At 54.1% G+C, this 14,633-nt stretch overlaps 1 protein-coding gene across 3 annotated transcripts; it reads right to left on the bottom strand.

The window, feature by feature from the left end:
• Nucleotides 1-3,833: 3,833 nt before the first annotated feature.
• FEZF2 (FEZ family zinc finger 2) lies at nucleotides 3,834-10,319 on the bottom strand. Of its 3 annotated transcripts, none has more exons than XM_072720540.1 (7): nucleotides 10,092-10,319; nucleotides 8,641-8,852; nucleotides 7,598-7,858; nucleotides 6,285-7,232; nucleotides 5,789-5,923; nucleotides 5,457-5,589; nucleotides 3,834-4,518 (listed from the first exon to the last, which is right to left on the bottom strand). In XM_072720540.1, exons 4-7 carry the CDS (start codon nucleotides 7,167-7,169, stop codon nucleotides 4,259-4,261), a joined length of 1,413 nt encoding a protein of 470 aa, XP_072576641.1. In that variant the 5' UTR covers nucleotides 7,170-7,232; nucleotides 7,598-7,858; nucleotides 8,641-8,852; nucleotides 10,092-10,319; the 3' UTR covers nucleotides 3,834-4,258. The 3 variants fall into 3 exon arrangements, with proteins under 3 accessions (XP_072576641.1, XP_072576642.1, XP_072576643.1); XM_072720541.1 differs by having other exon boundaries at nucleotides 7,598-7,731; XM_072720542.1 differs by having other exon boundaries at nucleotides 7,598-7,712.
• Nucleotides 10,320-14,633: the final 4,314 nt, after the last annotated feature.

Here is a 14,633-nt window from a genome sequence, read left to right as displayed (position 1 = left end):
TATCCTCCCGTGAGCCAAACAGCAAAACTGGGGACCACATAGATCCACTTCTGCAGCCAAGGCAAGAACCAGCACAGTATCCCCCAAAATGTGTCTGGATGCTGGCAACTTCTCTGTGTCGCTCTTTGCAGAGAGGAACCTCTAACCCGCCTAAGGCAATAGGACTGTACAATCTGTTATGTACGAGGCTGTGGCTTTGGAAGAAGGAGGGTTTTTTTTTTTTTTTTTTGAGTCTTGCTGGCAAGATTGCTGAAGTGTGAGCAGTCATGGACAGAACAAACATCTTGAAGGGGAAAAGATAATTGGAGTCTTTTTTGTGTCTGTGACAGGATTCCCCTCCCCCGCAATTTGATTTTTTTAAAATATTTTTTAAGGGCGGCCTCTTCAATTTAATCAAGGTTAGAATATTAATATGCAGCTGATGACTACCTTTTTTAAGTCATTTATTAATATTGCAATCTACAAGTCATGCAAACAGTTTAATATTAAGAGGAGAAAAAAATCAGAAAACAGAGCCTTTCACCCATCAATTCCGATGCATGGTGAATAGCTAAGAAGGATCCCAGTGGAGATGGTTACTGAAAGGCTTAGGGTTGGCTTCAGAACTTTTGCTGGTTTAGTCACTTGGGCAGAAGGTTCCTGTTCTCTTTGTACTTCTCTGCAGGTGAAGGAATCCTTTCTTGAATCCCACACCTGAGGCAGACAGTAGAAACCCGGAGGAGCGACTTCAGACCTGTGGAAAGCAGAGCCGAGCCCTATAGGTACAGGAGAACTCTCTGTTTATCCGCAATTACTGCCAGATGTGAAATAACACCCTCTCAGGTGAGAGCGATTGACAGGAGCTGGTGTGAAGGTTAAGTAATAATCAGGTTATGCGGAAACAACCTCAAGGAGGTTGGAGCACGCCAGACACTGCTCAGGTGTATCTCAGAGCCAGTTACTCACCTCCCCCTGACTGTAGAGATGAGCAGTCCTACTCATCCCAAGTCTGGGAAGACGCAGTGAGGGGAGGGGGGACGAGGAAGCGAGGAGGAATTTAAATGTTAGCTTGTTCCACCCATTACTTTGATCCATTTGCTGTCTTGTTTGCAAGCATGCCACCTTCAGAACCGTCACCTGGAAACAAATTTCTCCAGTTTTATGCAATGGGCGACCCTTTTAGTCTTTCTCCTGTGGAAACTTACTACAGAAGAATTTCTCAAAGTTCTCTCCCTTGAAGGTTAGAAAGTTATTTTCCTGCATGGGGGTGTCCCTTCTTTTTTTTTTTTTTTTTTTTAATCTTTTCTTCTTAAAGGGAAAGAAGAGAACTTGATCACGATTTCCACACGCAGGCCAACTTTTTAACCCAATTCTCTAAGTGAATAATGTGCACCAAATTTTGTGGTGCCTGCCCCCTGCCCAAAGTTCTGAAACTATTTCAAAAGAAGGTGGACATGCCCTGATCATTATCTGGTCTCCAAGAAGTGAATCTGCAAAGGATCCTTTCAGGAATGAAAGAAGGAAAGGATATTGGTTAAGAGGGCTGTCACAGGGCTGGGGGATCTCCCAGAAATGGGGGAGGGTGTGTGTGTGTATGTGTGTGTATGTGTGTGTATAAGGAGGGTCTAATAAAACCTGGTATGAGAACAAGGAGGAAAGCTGACTCCTCAAACCATCCCGCAATCCCCCTGGGGATAGATGTCTGGGAAAAGCAAGGCGATATTTCCATATCCTTAGCCGCCAAGTCCTCCTCGCCCATCCTGGGGTTTCCTGGGGTTTGTGGCATCCATGGAGATTTCGGAGTTAAATCTGCATATCCCTCTGGGTCCCAATCTCCCCTCAGCGAACTGCAGCCAGAACAAGCTAACATTTAAATTCCTCCTCGCTTCCTCGTCCCCCCTCCCCTCACTGCGTCTTCCCAGACTTGGGGCGGGGGGGGGAGGATTACAAAAACGAGGACGCTCTCCTTTCAGGAAATGGAATTCTAATGTACACGTTCCTATTTCTGAATCGGAGGTACTAAAAATACTCCCGCGACAGCCTGAGGAAGCTGTCGCCGTCCTCTGTGCAAACAAAATCGACAATTCTCCTTCCCTGCGCAATGGGTCTGCAAATTGGGCGGGGGGGAGGGGGGGGTGCCCGGGACCCAACCTTTGGCTGCAACCAGGACAGAGCTTCCACGCTGCAGGCTAAGTAAGGTCTTCCTGCGGGTCCTAACCTACAAGTTCTTCCCACCCCTCAGCGGCCCCCACGAGAACTGGAGGCAGTTTGGGTTCCTTTTAGCAGCCCTGAGTTCGAATCCCAGCCCTACCCAGTCCTGGGACCCCGAGGCATGCCATTGTGGCTTTGTTCCTCTGGCTCAATTTCTCTCTCCATCCAAAAACCATCCCCAGCTTTGAGGATTGTTGTGAACATTCGAAAGCACCGGAGCAAGCCCTCGGGGAAACGTGAGCTTTTAGGATGGTAGAAGCCCCTGGCGCGCGCGAGCAGCGCTGAGCTCCTACTGTATACCGCCCGGGTGTTGGGATAACCCGCCCTCGAGTCCCTTCCAGAGTTCCGAGGGAGTTTCCTTTTGCATTAACTAGCTTTCCCTCCAAATAACCTCCACTCGCCGTGGAAATCCGCGTGGGATCGGCGGCCAGCTGCCGCCGCCCTAGCCCTTGCAATGGCCAGGCTGCGTGGAAGCGCACTCCCCGGCCCCGCGCCACATTTCCTCCCCACGCTGGGGGAGCATTGTTCCAGGAGACGTGGGCTGAATCGCGGCGCGAATATTAAGAGAGTGTGCGTGCGTGTGTGTGTGTCTGTGTGTGAGTGGGGGGAGGTCCGGCGCGCCGAGCCAGTAATCTGAGCTCTTGATTTTCCAGATTCGGATCAAACGGGGCGGCGGCGGCCGACCCCCTCCTGGGAATGATTAGATGATTAATGTAATGCTGTTTGAAGGGTCTCTGTTTTCTCTCTTAATTTGGGTCATTACTTAGGAAGCAAGCGTGAGATCATTTCATCAGCGTGCTCGGCGGCGGAGATAGCTATTCAGAAAATGGGCTAACTGCGCGGTAATCAGGGCGCGGGAGGCGGCGGCGGCGGCGGCGGCGGCGGCGAGCTCCGGGAGTCCGGGTGCGCCCTCCCGCGGCAGGGCGCGCAGCACCCGCAGGCTGCCTGCAGCTCCGCAGCGCGGGCCGGGGAGCCCCGGAGCTCGGGCCGGGCTGGGGACCCCGGGCACTGCAGCTCGTGTCTCCAGGAGAACCGTGGAGGGGAGGACGAGACCCCCCCACCCCCACCTCCACCCCCACCCCCACCCCCGCGCCCGCCCCTCAGGTCGCCCGCAAAAGGGAACGTGCCCATCAGCTCCCCAGGGCGGGGAGGGGGCCAGTGGGGGAGGCGGCGAGTGTCATTGCCCTGGCCGGTTGCCCCCCGCGCTGCAAAGCGATTTGCAGAAAGATGCACCTAAAACCGGCTCTCCAACACCCAGCCACTTTTAACCCCTCCTTTTTTTTCTTTCTTTCTTTCTTTTTTTTTTTTTTTTTAAATTTTCTCACCCAAATAAGGCAACACCCAGAATCCCAAGCGTCGGAAGAGTCACCAACGAAAAACTTGGCACCACGTGTAGGCCGATGCAGACCTTTGCTCCCTCGCTCCCGGTGTGTATGGGGAGGGGTTCTGAACGTGCAAGCGCCGCAGGGACCCCGGCTCGGCTTCACCCAGGTCCCAGCACCCCAAAGGAAGTCGCATTGGGGCAGGAAATGCCCTAAGCGCCTTTTCAACCCTTCTCATCCTCTGGGGTCGCTGGGCTGACCTGGCGGCGAGGGAGAGGGGGCGGGAGGGGGGGGGGCGGGGAGGTGGGGAAAGAAAACGCGCACTAGTGATTCTGTTTATTGAGTTAGACACGTATATATTCCGAGTTCGCTTGTACAGGAGGATTTACAGGGTTGTATAAAGATGGCTGGGGGCGCCGCGCTCTTCCGGGGAGTTCACGTGATGGGCTGGGGTGAAAACCCGCCGCCCGAGCAGGAGCGGAGGCCTGGAAGAAAATGCGTTTCAGCGCACTGGGTTTTTAAATAAGTTTCCCGAATGCACAAAGGTGGGAGCCACGCGTTTGCTGCCAGTCATCGAGGAAACGTTTAGCTTTCCAAAAAATATGCTGGTTTCGATAAATAGATTTTTAGCCTCTCTGCTATAGTTTTTTTTTTTTTTAATTTTCTTTTAATTTTAGAAATAAGTTTATACTTGTGATCTGTTTTGGGGCTGGATGGGGCTGGAAGGGAGGGCGAGGCAGCAGCTCTCAGCTCTGCACTGTCCGAGTCAGGTCCTTTGTGGAGGGGGCTGCAGGCCCCACGCTGTCGTGGAGTTTGCGCACGTGTTTCTTTAAGTCAAAGTTTCTGCAAAACCCTTTGCCGCAAGTGGCGCACGTGAAAGGCTTCTTGTCGTTGTGGGTGTGCATGTGGAAGGTCAGGTTGTAGACCTGGTGGAAGGCCTTGTTGCAGATGGTGCATTTGTACTGCTTCTCGCCGCTGTGGGTCAGCTTGTGGTTCTTGTAGTTGCCTACGGGAGACCAGAAACAAAAAAGGAGGGAGGGGGGGATGATGTAGGGTGTGTGTGTTGGGGGGTCCCCCCCCACCCCGAGCGTCCCGGGGTTGGCTCAGGTGCCCACGCAAAGAAGGCGACGCTTGGCTAGGCGGGCGCGACCTCTCCGAGTGAAGAAGTTGTCAAACTTCGTCTGCGTCAAGCCGCAGGCTCTCACGACAGGATGGAGGGCCGAGTCCCGCGTAGCCTCCCCGCGCCCCTGCCCCGCCCGGTGCACAGGCCCCCGCGCAGCGTCCCTCCCGCTGTGCTCGGCTGGGGCCCGGGGAAACTTTTGCACAACCCAGGGACGCACCGGGTCCTTCACCCGGCTGCTGCCTCGCTGGAAGAATTTCGCACGAAACCGGGCTTCGTCCCTCATTTTCTGTTTATCTTCTCATTTTTAAAGTTACTCCCTCTGGTCGTCCCCCCCCCCCCCCCCCAGCTACCACCTGGAGATGCAAAAGCACCTTGGAAAACCCAAGCCGGGAGCCGGGCCTGGAGGTGCTGGGGACGGGAATGGTTTCCCCCAGTCTTGTTATTCCCAGGAGGTGGAGTTTGCCTCGATTTTTTTTTTTCTTTTTCATCTGAAAGGGGTGTCCCGGCTACAAAGGCAAGCTTTTTTCTATAGGGCAATAGTCTCTCTTTCTCCTGCTTCCTTTCCCTCTGCCTCTTCCTTCCTTCCCACCTCCCAAATTGGGAGTCTCCCCATGCAACCAGCCTGACTCCAGCGAGGTCTACTAACCCGGCCTGGAGAGCTTCCACCCAAACCGGTCACAACCCGATTCCAAAGAAATGCTGCTGCCGAGCTTGCAGCTCTCACGCTCCCTCTCTGCGGATCCTTCTTTGCCTTCCCGCTCGCAGTGACCCGCCGAGTCCCGAGGTGAGAGGTGAGGAGAGGGCCTCGCCCCGCACATTACCTTTTTGGTGAAAGCCTTTGCCGCAAAATTCGCAGACGAAGGGCTTGTAGCCCGCGTGGATGCGGATGTGCGTGTTGAGCGTGGAGCTGCGGTTGAAGGCTTTGCCGCACTGGTTGCATTTATGCGGCTTTTCCTGCGGAAAGGGGCGCGCGCACAGTGAGGCCAAGGCCCTGGCCAGAAGAGGCCAGCTCAGGGGCACCTTGAAGGGGTTCCTTGAAGGGATACGGGCCCCCCGGGAGGGGTAAGGGGAACCCTTGCCATCCTCTCCCCAACACCGTCGCTCAGCTGCCGGGTGTTGCGCGCGGGCCGAACTGGACCCGGGGGCCACGTACCTGGGTGTGGATAATTTTGTGTCTGCAGAGCGTGCTGGCCTGGCGGAAGCCTTTGCCGCAGACTTTGCACACGAACGGTCTGGCTCCGGTGTGGACCGGCATGTGGCGGGTGAGGTTATAGTGGGCATTAAACACCTAGGGAAGGACACGAGGGGGCCTTGTGGTGTGTCCGTCCGAGAGAGACTACAAACTGGGGAGGCCACAGCCTACATCCCCCAACCAACACTCCCTGCGGGAAACAGAGCCCTTTTCATTTCTCCAAGTGCTTTCCAACCCTCTGTGCACGCCAGTCCCTTGTGGCCGCTGACAACCACAACCCCATTTTACAGAATGGGAAACTGAGGCCCAACTAGCCCCCCCCCCCTCTCCCTCCCACTGTGAAGTAGTAGTTAGCTACAGGGCGCTCCTGAACTTGAGAAAGGGGCGGTCCGGGCTGCCTCGGGGAAGCAGCCATCCCTGCTCATCCCTCCCAGCCCCCGCGGACCCGGGGCCTCACCTTGCCGCACACCTCGCAGGTGAAGTTTTTGGGCTTGCCGTCCGCAGGGCCCCCGGGCAGCTTGCTGTGGCCCTTGACGCCGCCGCGCTCGGCAGTCAGGGCCGAGTTCTCCTTCAGCACCTGCTCCAGCGGCGCGGGCAAGCGCTCCTTGTGCGCGTAGGGGGCCGGATGGGGGAACTTGTCCGCGGCCAGGCCGGCCAACTTGGCGTTCTCCAGCAAAAAGAGCTTGGGGTGCGCAGCCAGGGCGGCGGGGGCCTGTGCATTGAGGAGGCCAGATGGGAAGAGGTGGCCTCCGAGGAGCTCAGACGGCGGGTACGCGGCAGAGTCCAGGTAGTTGAAGTAGTAGAGCGAGCCGCTGGCCGGCAGCCCCACCGCCTGGTTGATGACCTGCGGCTTGATGACCCTGCCCGCCGGCAGCGCAGACGGCGCCAGGCCCAGATCGGCCTTGCAGCACACGCCACAGTTGGTTTTGCACAAGCCGCTGGCGCCGCACACCGGGGCCCCCCCGCCGCCGCCGCCGCCGCCGCCGCCGCCTCCTCCTCCTCCTCCTCCTCCTCCTCCACCGCCGCCGCCGCCGCCGCCCGCCCGGAGGCTGCTTTTCCAGAGCTCCGAGTAACTGAGCAGCGTCTTGGACGGCACCTCGTAGCCTAGGGGCTGGAGGGGGATCATACAGGGCAGCGGCGAGCAGAGGTTGAGCAATTTCTTGCCCTGGCCGCCGTCTGCCTCCAGCGTCCCCGGCCGGGGCTCAAAGGGCGCACGGGGCTCCGACGTCTTAGCCATGATGCGCTCGATGGAGAAGGCCAGCGTCTTGGAAGTGGCCGGCGACGCTCCAGCGCGCGGGCAGGCCGGGGGCACCATGGTCTCCAGGGAAGCCGAGCTGGCCATGGCGCGCCGAGCCGAGCCTTGCCGTGCCGGACTGGGCCAGGGCGCAGCCTCTCTCCTCTAAGTCTGCATTCCGGAAAAGGCAGGGAGGGAAACCGCAATTTAATAAGCACCTTGTCGGGTCCAGGTCACCCATTTGCATTCAAATGAACAGGGGCAGAACAAAGTGCACCCAAGGGTACCAAATTACCGCCCATTAACCCGGCGCGCAAAGGAACCCACCAGCCCCTGCCCTGAGACTTTGAAAGGGGGAAGAAGGGGGGAGGGTTTACAAAGGAGAAGGAGAGAGAGAAAAAAAGAAAGAAAGAAAAGAGCCTCAAATTAACCCCCCCTGAGCCGTTCCCTGGACCCTGGCCTCCGCCACGCGTGCGGGGAGCTGGACAGTGAAAGGGCAAAGTTAAGGAGGACCAGGAGAGCCACCTCGCATTTACCTCTTTCCCCCACCGCCAAGGAGATGCGTTCCGAGCCATGCAGCGTGTCTCCTCTGTCACATTTTGATGGCAAACATCTTCCCCTCCGCGTGAGATCACTGTCTTTTACATTCAGCTGACATCACATGAAGTCACTTGAAGTGGAATGACATGGGCGGCGGCGCGGCTCCCGTAGCGGCCCCTGTGTTCCCCCGCGCCTGCCGGCCGCCGCCGCCACCGCCCCTCAAACTTTAAAAGGAGGCAACTGGCGCCCGCGCTCCCCTCGGGAAAGTGCGAGCGGTTCGCGAATCGGGAAGGAGGGAAGAGACGGGAGGGGGGAGGGGGAGGAATCGTGATGGTTTTGCCGGTGGAAAGAAGGTGGGGGGAGCCCAAACCCAGGCAGAGTTCTGTGCGTGATTCACAACTTTGGGGGCCTATAGGTTTGAGGGACGCGGGGAGGGCAGAGGGTCCTGCACGCGCCGCCCCAAAGGGCCCCCGGGTGTCCGTCTAGTCGCTGAACTATCCCTTAGCCCTCTGCAGCCGAGCTGGGCATCGTGCTAATAAACTGCCATTTACCCACGGAGCCGGCGCCAGCCCCGAACACGCGCAAATGATAATTACCTCATTAGGATGTGGCGCATGGACGCGGGCGCCGCGTTTGGAGGGGGGGGGGGAAACTTGTTAATGGGGAAATATTAATTTATGCAAAAACAACGAGCTCGCCTGGGCTGGCGTCGGAGGTCGGGGGAGAGCTCCCGCCGCCCAAGGACGACCCCGTAGCGTCCGGAAGAGCAAGGCCGTGCGCCCGCATCCCCGGGGCCTCGGCGCGCCCGGCAGGTGCGCCTCCTCCTCTCTGGCCGCCCCCTCCCCTCGGCCCCCCCCCCCCGCCGCCTGCGGCTGGGGGAGACTGCACTGCAAGCTGGAGGACTGTTTGAGATCCTAATCGATCAGCATCGCTGATCTGTGATCGGGTTTCTGAGGCAAAGCCCGGCTCTGCTGCCTGGTTCAGGGGCTGCGTGCGGGGAGGATTCGGAGGGCAGCTCTCCCTGCTGATGGGTACTTACTGTTTGTATAATTGAGAAGGTCCAATCTCCACCTGTTTAAGGAGCAGATTGAAACAGCAGAACCTCCCCTGGATCCTATTAAAACGTTTTTCCTCCTAAGGCCATTCAGTCGAACCAATTTTCCGAAGTGATTCATAGAGCTCAATTCTGCCAAGGCAGCTCTTTCACTTTTAGCCACTAAAGCACCGCGTGGAACCGGGTTTTGTGTTTTTCTAAAATAAAGAGAAGGATTATCAGAGGGGAGAGGGAGGGGGCTTGAAGGGGGGCGGGCAGAGACTTAGTGTGGCCAGAGGTACAAGCAGAGGGAAGAAAAGGCCCTTTTCTAGACAGGCCCCAAGTAAGTTCGGAGGAATTCAGCGTTTTTTGTGCCTGGCGCACAAAAGCAGCGCGCTCCACGCTCGGTTTGGAGGGGCTGAATTCATCTGTTTGCAGACCATTCCACCTGCGTATCACAACAAACTGCTCAAAGACGCTCCAGCACTTTCAACAGGCCGGGTGCTCTTGGCGACAACAAAAGTGGTCGAGGCTGAGGGTTCTTACCGTGGTGGTTGGGGAGGAGGGGGGGAACGGCTAGCAAGAGAGAGAGCGAGAGAATTAGGTTTACGGAGGAGGAGGAGGAGGGGGTGCAGGGGTTTTTTAAAAACTTTTGGACGGTTTTGTTTGCGGGACAATTATATCTTGCCAGCCGGCTTTTGCAAGACCACGAGCTTTGTAGCCGCAACCACAGTTTAAGAGGATTACGGTGGGTATAATATGAGCAAACAGGGCTGAGGTTTTGATAGTGAATTTCATCTCTAAAGATACACGATCTCGTGGAGCCCAAGAAAATGCTACTGGAAGCAAACCCTTCCCTTTTGCTTCACTCAGGAACAGGTCTTGAGAAACTGAGTATCCAGCCCGAGGCCTCTCAGCTGCAAAACATCCCAGAGAACCATCAGGGAAAGAATGGTAAAGGTCTAGTTTTAACTGGAGGGAAAGCACTCCTTTTCCCCTTCAGAACTTCTCCCTGCTGCCCACTCCCCCTCTGACCTGCGATTTCACGCCCGATAGCGACCTGGCAGGTGAGGGAAAGGGAAAGCAAGGGGAGGAAACAAAGAGATGTCTCCAAGGGCAAGTGGCCTGGAGGGTGACATAAGTGGGTTGAATTTTTTCCCCCTGACCAGCTGGGAAACTGCCTCTGCTGCCCCTAAATTCATCAGGCACGAGCCTGTTCCCCTAAAAACCCTCTCCCCAAACTTGCAGATTTCGAAGCTAAGAAAGAAGCTTGCTCCTTTGAAAAATATTTCCATATACAGCCCATTGAGTTTAGATGTTCAGAGAAGCAGAATTCCAGACCCAGTGTACCCCCATCCCTATGTTAATGTGAAAACAATGTAGAGGAACTCCCCCCCCACCACCCCCCCACACACACACACCACCACCACCGAACCCGAAACAGACCAACAACTCACCCCGACATTGAAATAGTATCAATACACCCGCAGGGGCTCAAAACCCGAATTTCTATCCCGACTTTCCTGCGGGTCTCGTTCAGTCACCGGCACTGCACCCCAACTCCCCTTCCAAACTGGGTAATTGTGGATCTCGGCAGCATCAGAGATCTGCTGGTTTGAAAGCTCCATCAGGCTGAAAGGCTTCCAAAGGCTTCCCGTGAACCTGCCTTGCCATCCCTAGCGCTTTTTGTAACAGCATAAGCCATCCCGCTCTCCCCGGCACCACAAAGGAGTGCTACCTCCACAGAAAGAAAACATTTGGGTAAAAACAAGTTGCCCCTAATGTGCCTCTCTTTCCAAATGTTGGGTGAATACACTGGCTTTTATAAAAGTATTTAATTAGCTTCCACAAACTTCTCCTTCCCTCGCCCGCAGATTATATTGAAGTGGAGGGTTGGAAACTGTTTTACACCTTGCCACTCACATGTTAATTAATCTCTATCTAACCCTAATTGCAGTTTATTCAAGCACCGCTCAACAGCTCACCCACACAATAAACACTGATCCTACTTTTATACATATTACTTCACGTTAACACATTGAGTAATTAACTCCAGTACCAACTAATAGTGCAAACAAATATTTTCTGTAAACGAGATGATTTCAGGCAGAATAAAAGAGGACTAGGGAAACGTGGCACTTGGTGGAGGGAATGCTGAGACTTCCCTTCGCTGCCCCCCAACCCTTCAAACTCATTCTCATTTGCAGCATTTTTTTGAGGCTGAAATGTGAACAAAACAAAACAAAACAAAACGAAGAGGGGCAACCACAGGAATTAAAATTTGACAATTTCATTAAGTTGACGGCGGGGTTCTGTGAGATTAGGGGTCACTTTTTTCTACCTACACATTTTCAGTGATGGGTGGGCAGGAGAAAATCCAAAATAACTCCGACATGAAGGGGAACAGGAGGCTCCAGGGATCAGGAGATGTTTCAAGGATGTGACTCCTTCTATGGAAAATAAAGTTTTCCAAAGCTTCCTGCTCTTAAAGAAGTCCTGTCCGTCAAAGCAATGGTTCAAAGTGGGCCAAGACCGGGGGTGAGATGTGAGAAGTCCCATCTCTCTCCCAATCCAGACTGGTACAAAAGCTCCACTTTGGAGGAGCAGGTGCCTTGGGTGACTGGACCAGGCTAGCCACTTTACCTGGAGGCACGCGGTCTTGGCCCAGGCGAGGCCCACTAGGCCTCAGCGCCTACTGCGCCCAAGGGCCTCCTTCCGAGGCTGCCCTCCTACACCCAAGCCCGCCTCGGTCAGCCTCACCCCGGACCCTGCGGACCACGGTCCATCACTCTTGGCCTGCCAGGCCGGACCCACCGTGGGGTCCTCCTCCGCTCTGAGGCCTCAGCTGCGGGCCCATCTCCTTCGGGCATCTCCGCCGAAAACCAGACGCTTTCGGCTCGGCCCATCTGGCCCGTGTGCTTGGTCCTCAGCACCCCTGCCACGGTAGGACATTGCTGCCAGAGTTAAGCCTGACGCCCCTCCGCCCCTCCGTGGCCTGTGCTCTTCCCACGCTGCAGAGCAGGGTGCCAAGGCCGGGCACTTCTGCGGCTCGGCTGGGCCTGACCCATGCCGCGACCTCGGGGATCTGCGGCTGTGGGACGCTGCACCCGTGCCAAGCCACTCGCACACCACTGATTGGGGATCCAGGCTCAACCCCAAGGACTGGAGCGCAATGTTTTAATTGAAATCGCAGGTTTAAGCACAGCTGGCGGCTGTCTATTGATTTTGCAAGGGCTTCTCTTGTGGGAAGCATATTAAATATGACTGGCGCTGCTAGAGCCTCTCCTCTCCTCCTGCACCCTCCCTCTGGCCTTTTTATGGTCACTAACCCGAACACTGTGTAATGATGACTTTTGTTTAAAATTTTTGTTGTTGTTTAAGGCCAGAAATCGCCCTCACTTTAGGACAAATTACTTCGCAGACGCCTTCCCTGGGTGTAGACAACCTCAGAGGAAAATCCCCCTTCTTGAGCAAAAGCTCACACTTTGCACCACTTCTGGCATCACCGAAGAGGAAAGGCAAGCATTTCTACTACAGAAAAGGTGTTGCAGTTCCAGCTCTGGTCGCTTGTATCTCTTGGTTCTAGATGACAAGAGGCACTATTATTTTAAATATTATTATTATTATTATTATTTTCTCACCTGAGTATTAGGTTGCAATACTTAATACATCCTCCTGCCATCTCTCCAGGGAGCTGAGCAGCTTGGGGGCAGACGGGCGTGCTCCAGGCTCCTGGGCTTGGGGGAAATACCCACCCGGCTGATTCCAGGTTTCCTCCCCGCTCCTCCGTAACTTGTTTGGAAAATAAAACAAAACACCCCCAAACCAAACTTTGTGGTTTAAGGACTCTTTCTCCCTCCCTCTCTTTCTTACTTCTTTTTAAAGGGATATTTAGGATCTGATTTACTCGGTGCCACGCTTAACCGCTGAACACAGATTAACTTCTGAAAAGAAATTTTTCTGCGATCCTCTTTTTCTCCACCACCCCCATCCCTCCCCAGGAAGCATTTTATTGAAAACATTCGGACCGGCTTGCCAGGAGCGGGATTGTCCAAGGCTCAGGGGCCTCCGCCTTCGGTGCGCGCGGTTTGCAGGATTAGTGCGGCCAGGAGACAAAGAGCCCCAGATACCCGGGCCGGGCGAGGCCGGGCGCGCCCGGGGAGCTCCCGGGTTCCGGATGCCCGCGCAGAGCGCGCGAGCGCAGTCTCGGGCCCGGGCCTCCAGGGACAGATGGGCCAGAGCCATCTGCATCTGCCCGCGTCCTCGGGGAGGCTGCGGCGCCCACAGCCAGGGTGGCCGAGCGCCCGTCCCACTGCACCCGGCGGCGGTTCTGCAGCACCCGTTGCATTCGGGGACTAGTTTGCAAATCTCAGTGCACCCACAGACTGGTTTTCACCCTTGAACACGAGAGGCGCCTATAAGCCAAGGGCGGCCGAGCTTTGCAGCCAAGGGGAGAGAATCAGGCGGTGGAGCAAACCTATCATGATTTCCAGAATCCTCCCACCCCCTCTGCAATCACATCAGAGGACATTAGCTACGCATTTGGAAATCTGGAAATACGCGCTCCTAGGCCAGAGGGATTCTCCCCAAAGAGCAGAGCAGATCTGCAGTCTCCACCCATTCAAGTTTAGTGCGCTCTTCTGACTACTGGATGCACATATAATCACAAATTAAATATATGTTTAAATTCGTATATAATTAAGTATACATATTTTAAAAATACGTATATTACATGTTATATATGCGTTATGTATGCGCATTGTATACATATGTGTATATGTATATGTGAATTCACTACAATCGACACCCCTTCACTTAGAAATGCCATTTAATTAGGAATCTGATCCAGTACCGTCGCGCAGCAGTTTGTCAGGGGACGTGTCATTTTGCGAGATGCAGTGGGGAAGGCAGTCGCCTCACGCAAATGAGTTTTCCTCTTGTGATGCGGTTTTGGTGTACAACCCAAAGGAAACATTCATATATGAAGAACAATAAATATATATATTACACACACTTAGACATATATACACATACATATACGTACACATATGTGTAATATATAACTTTCGTATATATATGTCTATTATATTTCATATACATAAATTTCATGTATATATAATTTTCACACATATATATAATTGCATATATATATATATATGAAATTAAAAGGCATTTTGGTGAGTGACTGGCCCTGCCTAGTTCCCGTGCTGTGGATTTCTAACTTCCTGGGAAGACGGCTTAGGATCCTCTGTGTTATTTAACTTGGCAGCTAGTTAAACTCCGCGGTGGAGCCTGCCCAAAGGTATTAGCGTTAAGTGCTGAGAGCTGGAGTTAAGCCGGCAGGGAAAAGGAAGGACTGGAAGGGGCAAAGGGGCGAGAGGAACTGATTTCAGATTCGTTCAAACTTCTGGAAATTTGCCGGGCCCTGTAGGTCAGCATTGGCTGGTCCGTTGGATAAGAACCTGAAATGCTATGATCACTTTTGAAGCAAAACTCTCCATTTTCTTGTTTGGTGGGTGGTATGGTTTGGTTTGACTTTGATAGGCACTTCCCAGGAGTGTGGGCTATAAAGTTCTTTCCAGCCTGGGTTTCTGGAGGTCTGCACTGTTCGGCTGAATCCCATCTTCTCCCCTCCTGGGTCAAGATTTGGGTCTGAGTGCTCCACTCCAGTAGTTTGTAGATGGACTTCGGTAAAGACAAAATGGCAACTGCAAAGATGCCGAGTAGAGCTCCTTCATGAATGAATCAGCCTCTTGCTGCTTCCATTGCTTCCTCACACAGACCCTCTCTCTTTGGGCATTAAGCTAGGGTATCAATCAGTAGGTGATTGCTTATTACTGAGGGTCCATTACATACCAGACATGGGACTGAGCTAATACTCACTCTACTCAATTCTCACTTCTTGTGAAGTATATAATCATATGCTCATTACACAGATTTGAAAACTGAGGCTCTTGGAAGCTAGATAACATGTCCAAGGTCCCATAACTGGGAAGATT

Source organism: Vulpes vulpes, chromosome 9, assembly GCF_048418805.1.
Source record: "Vulpes vulpes isolate BD-2025 chromosome 9, VulVul3, whole genome shotgun sequence".
Lineage (NCBI taxonomy): Eukaryota > Metazoa > Chordata > Mammalia > Carnivora > Canidae > Vulpes > Vulpes vulpes.
This window is presented reverse-complemented; position numbering and strand designations above follow the sequence as displayed.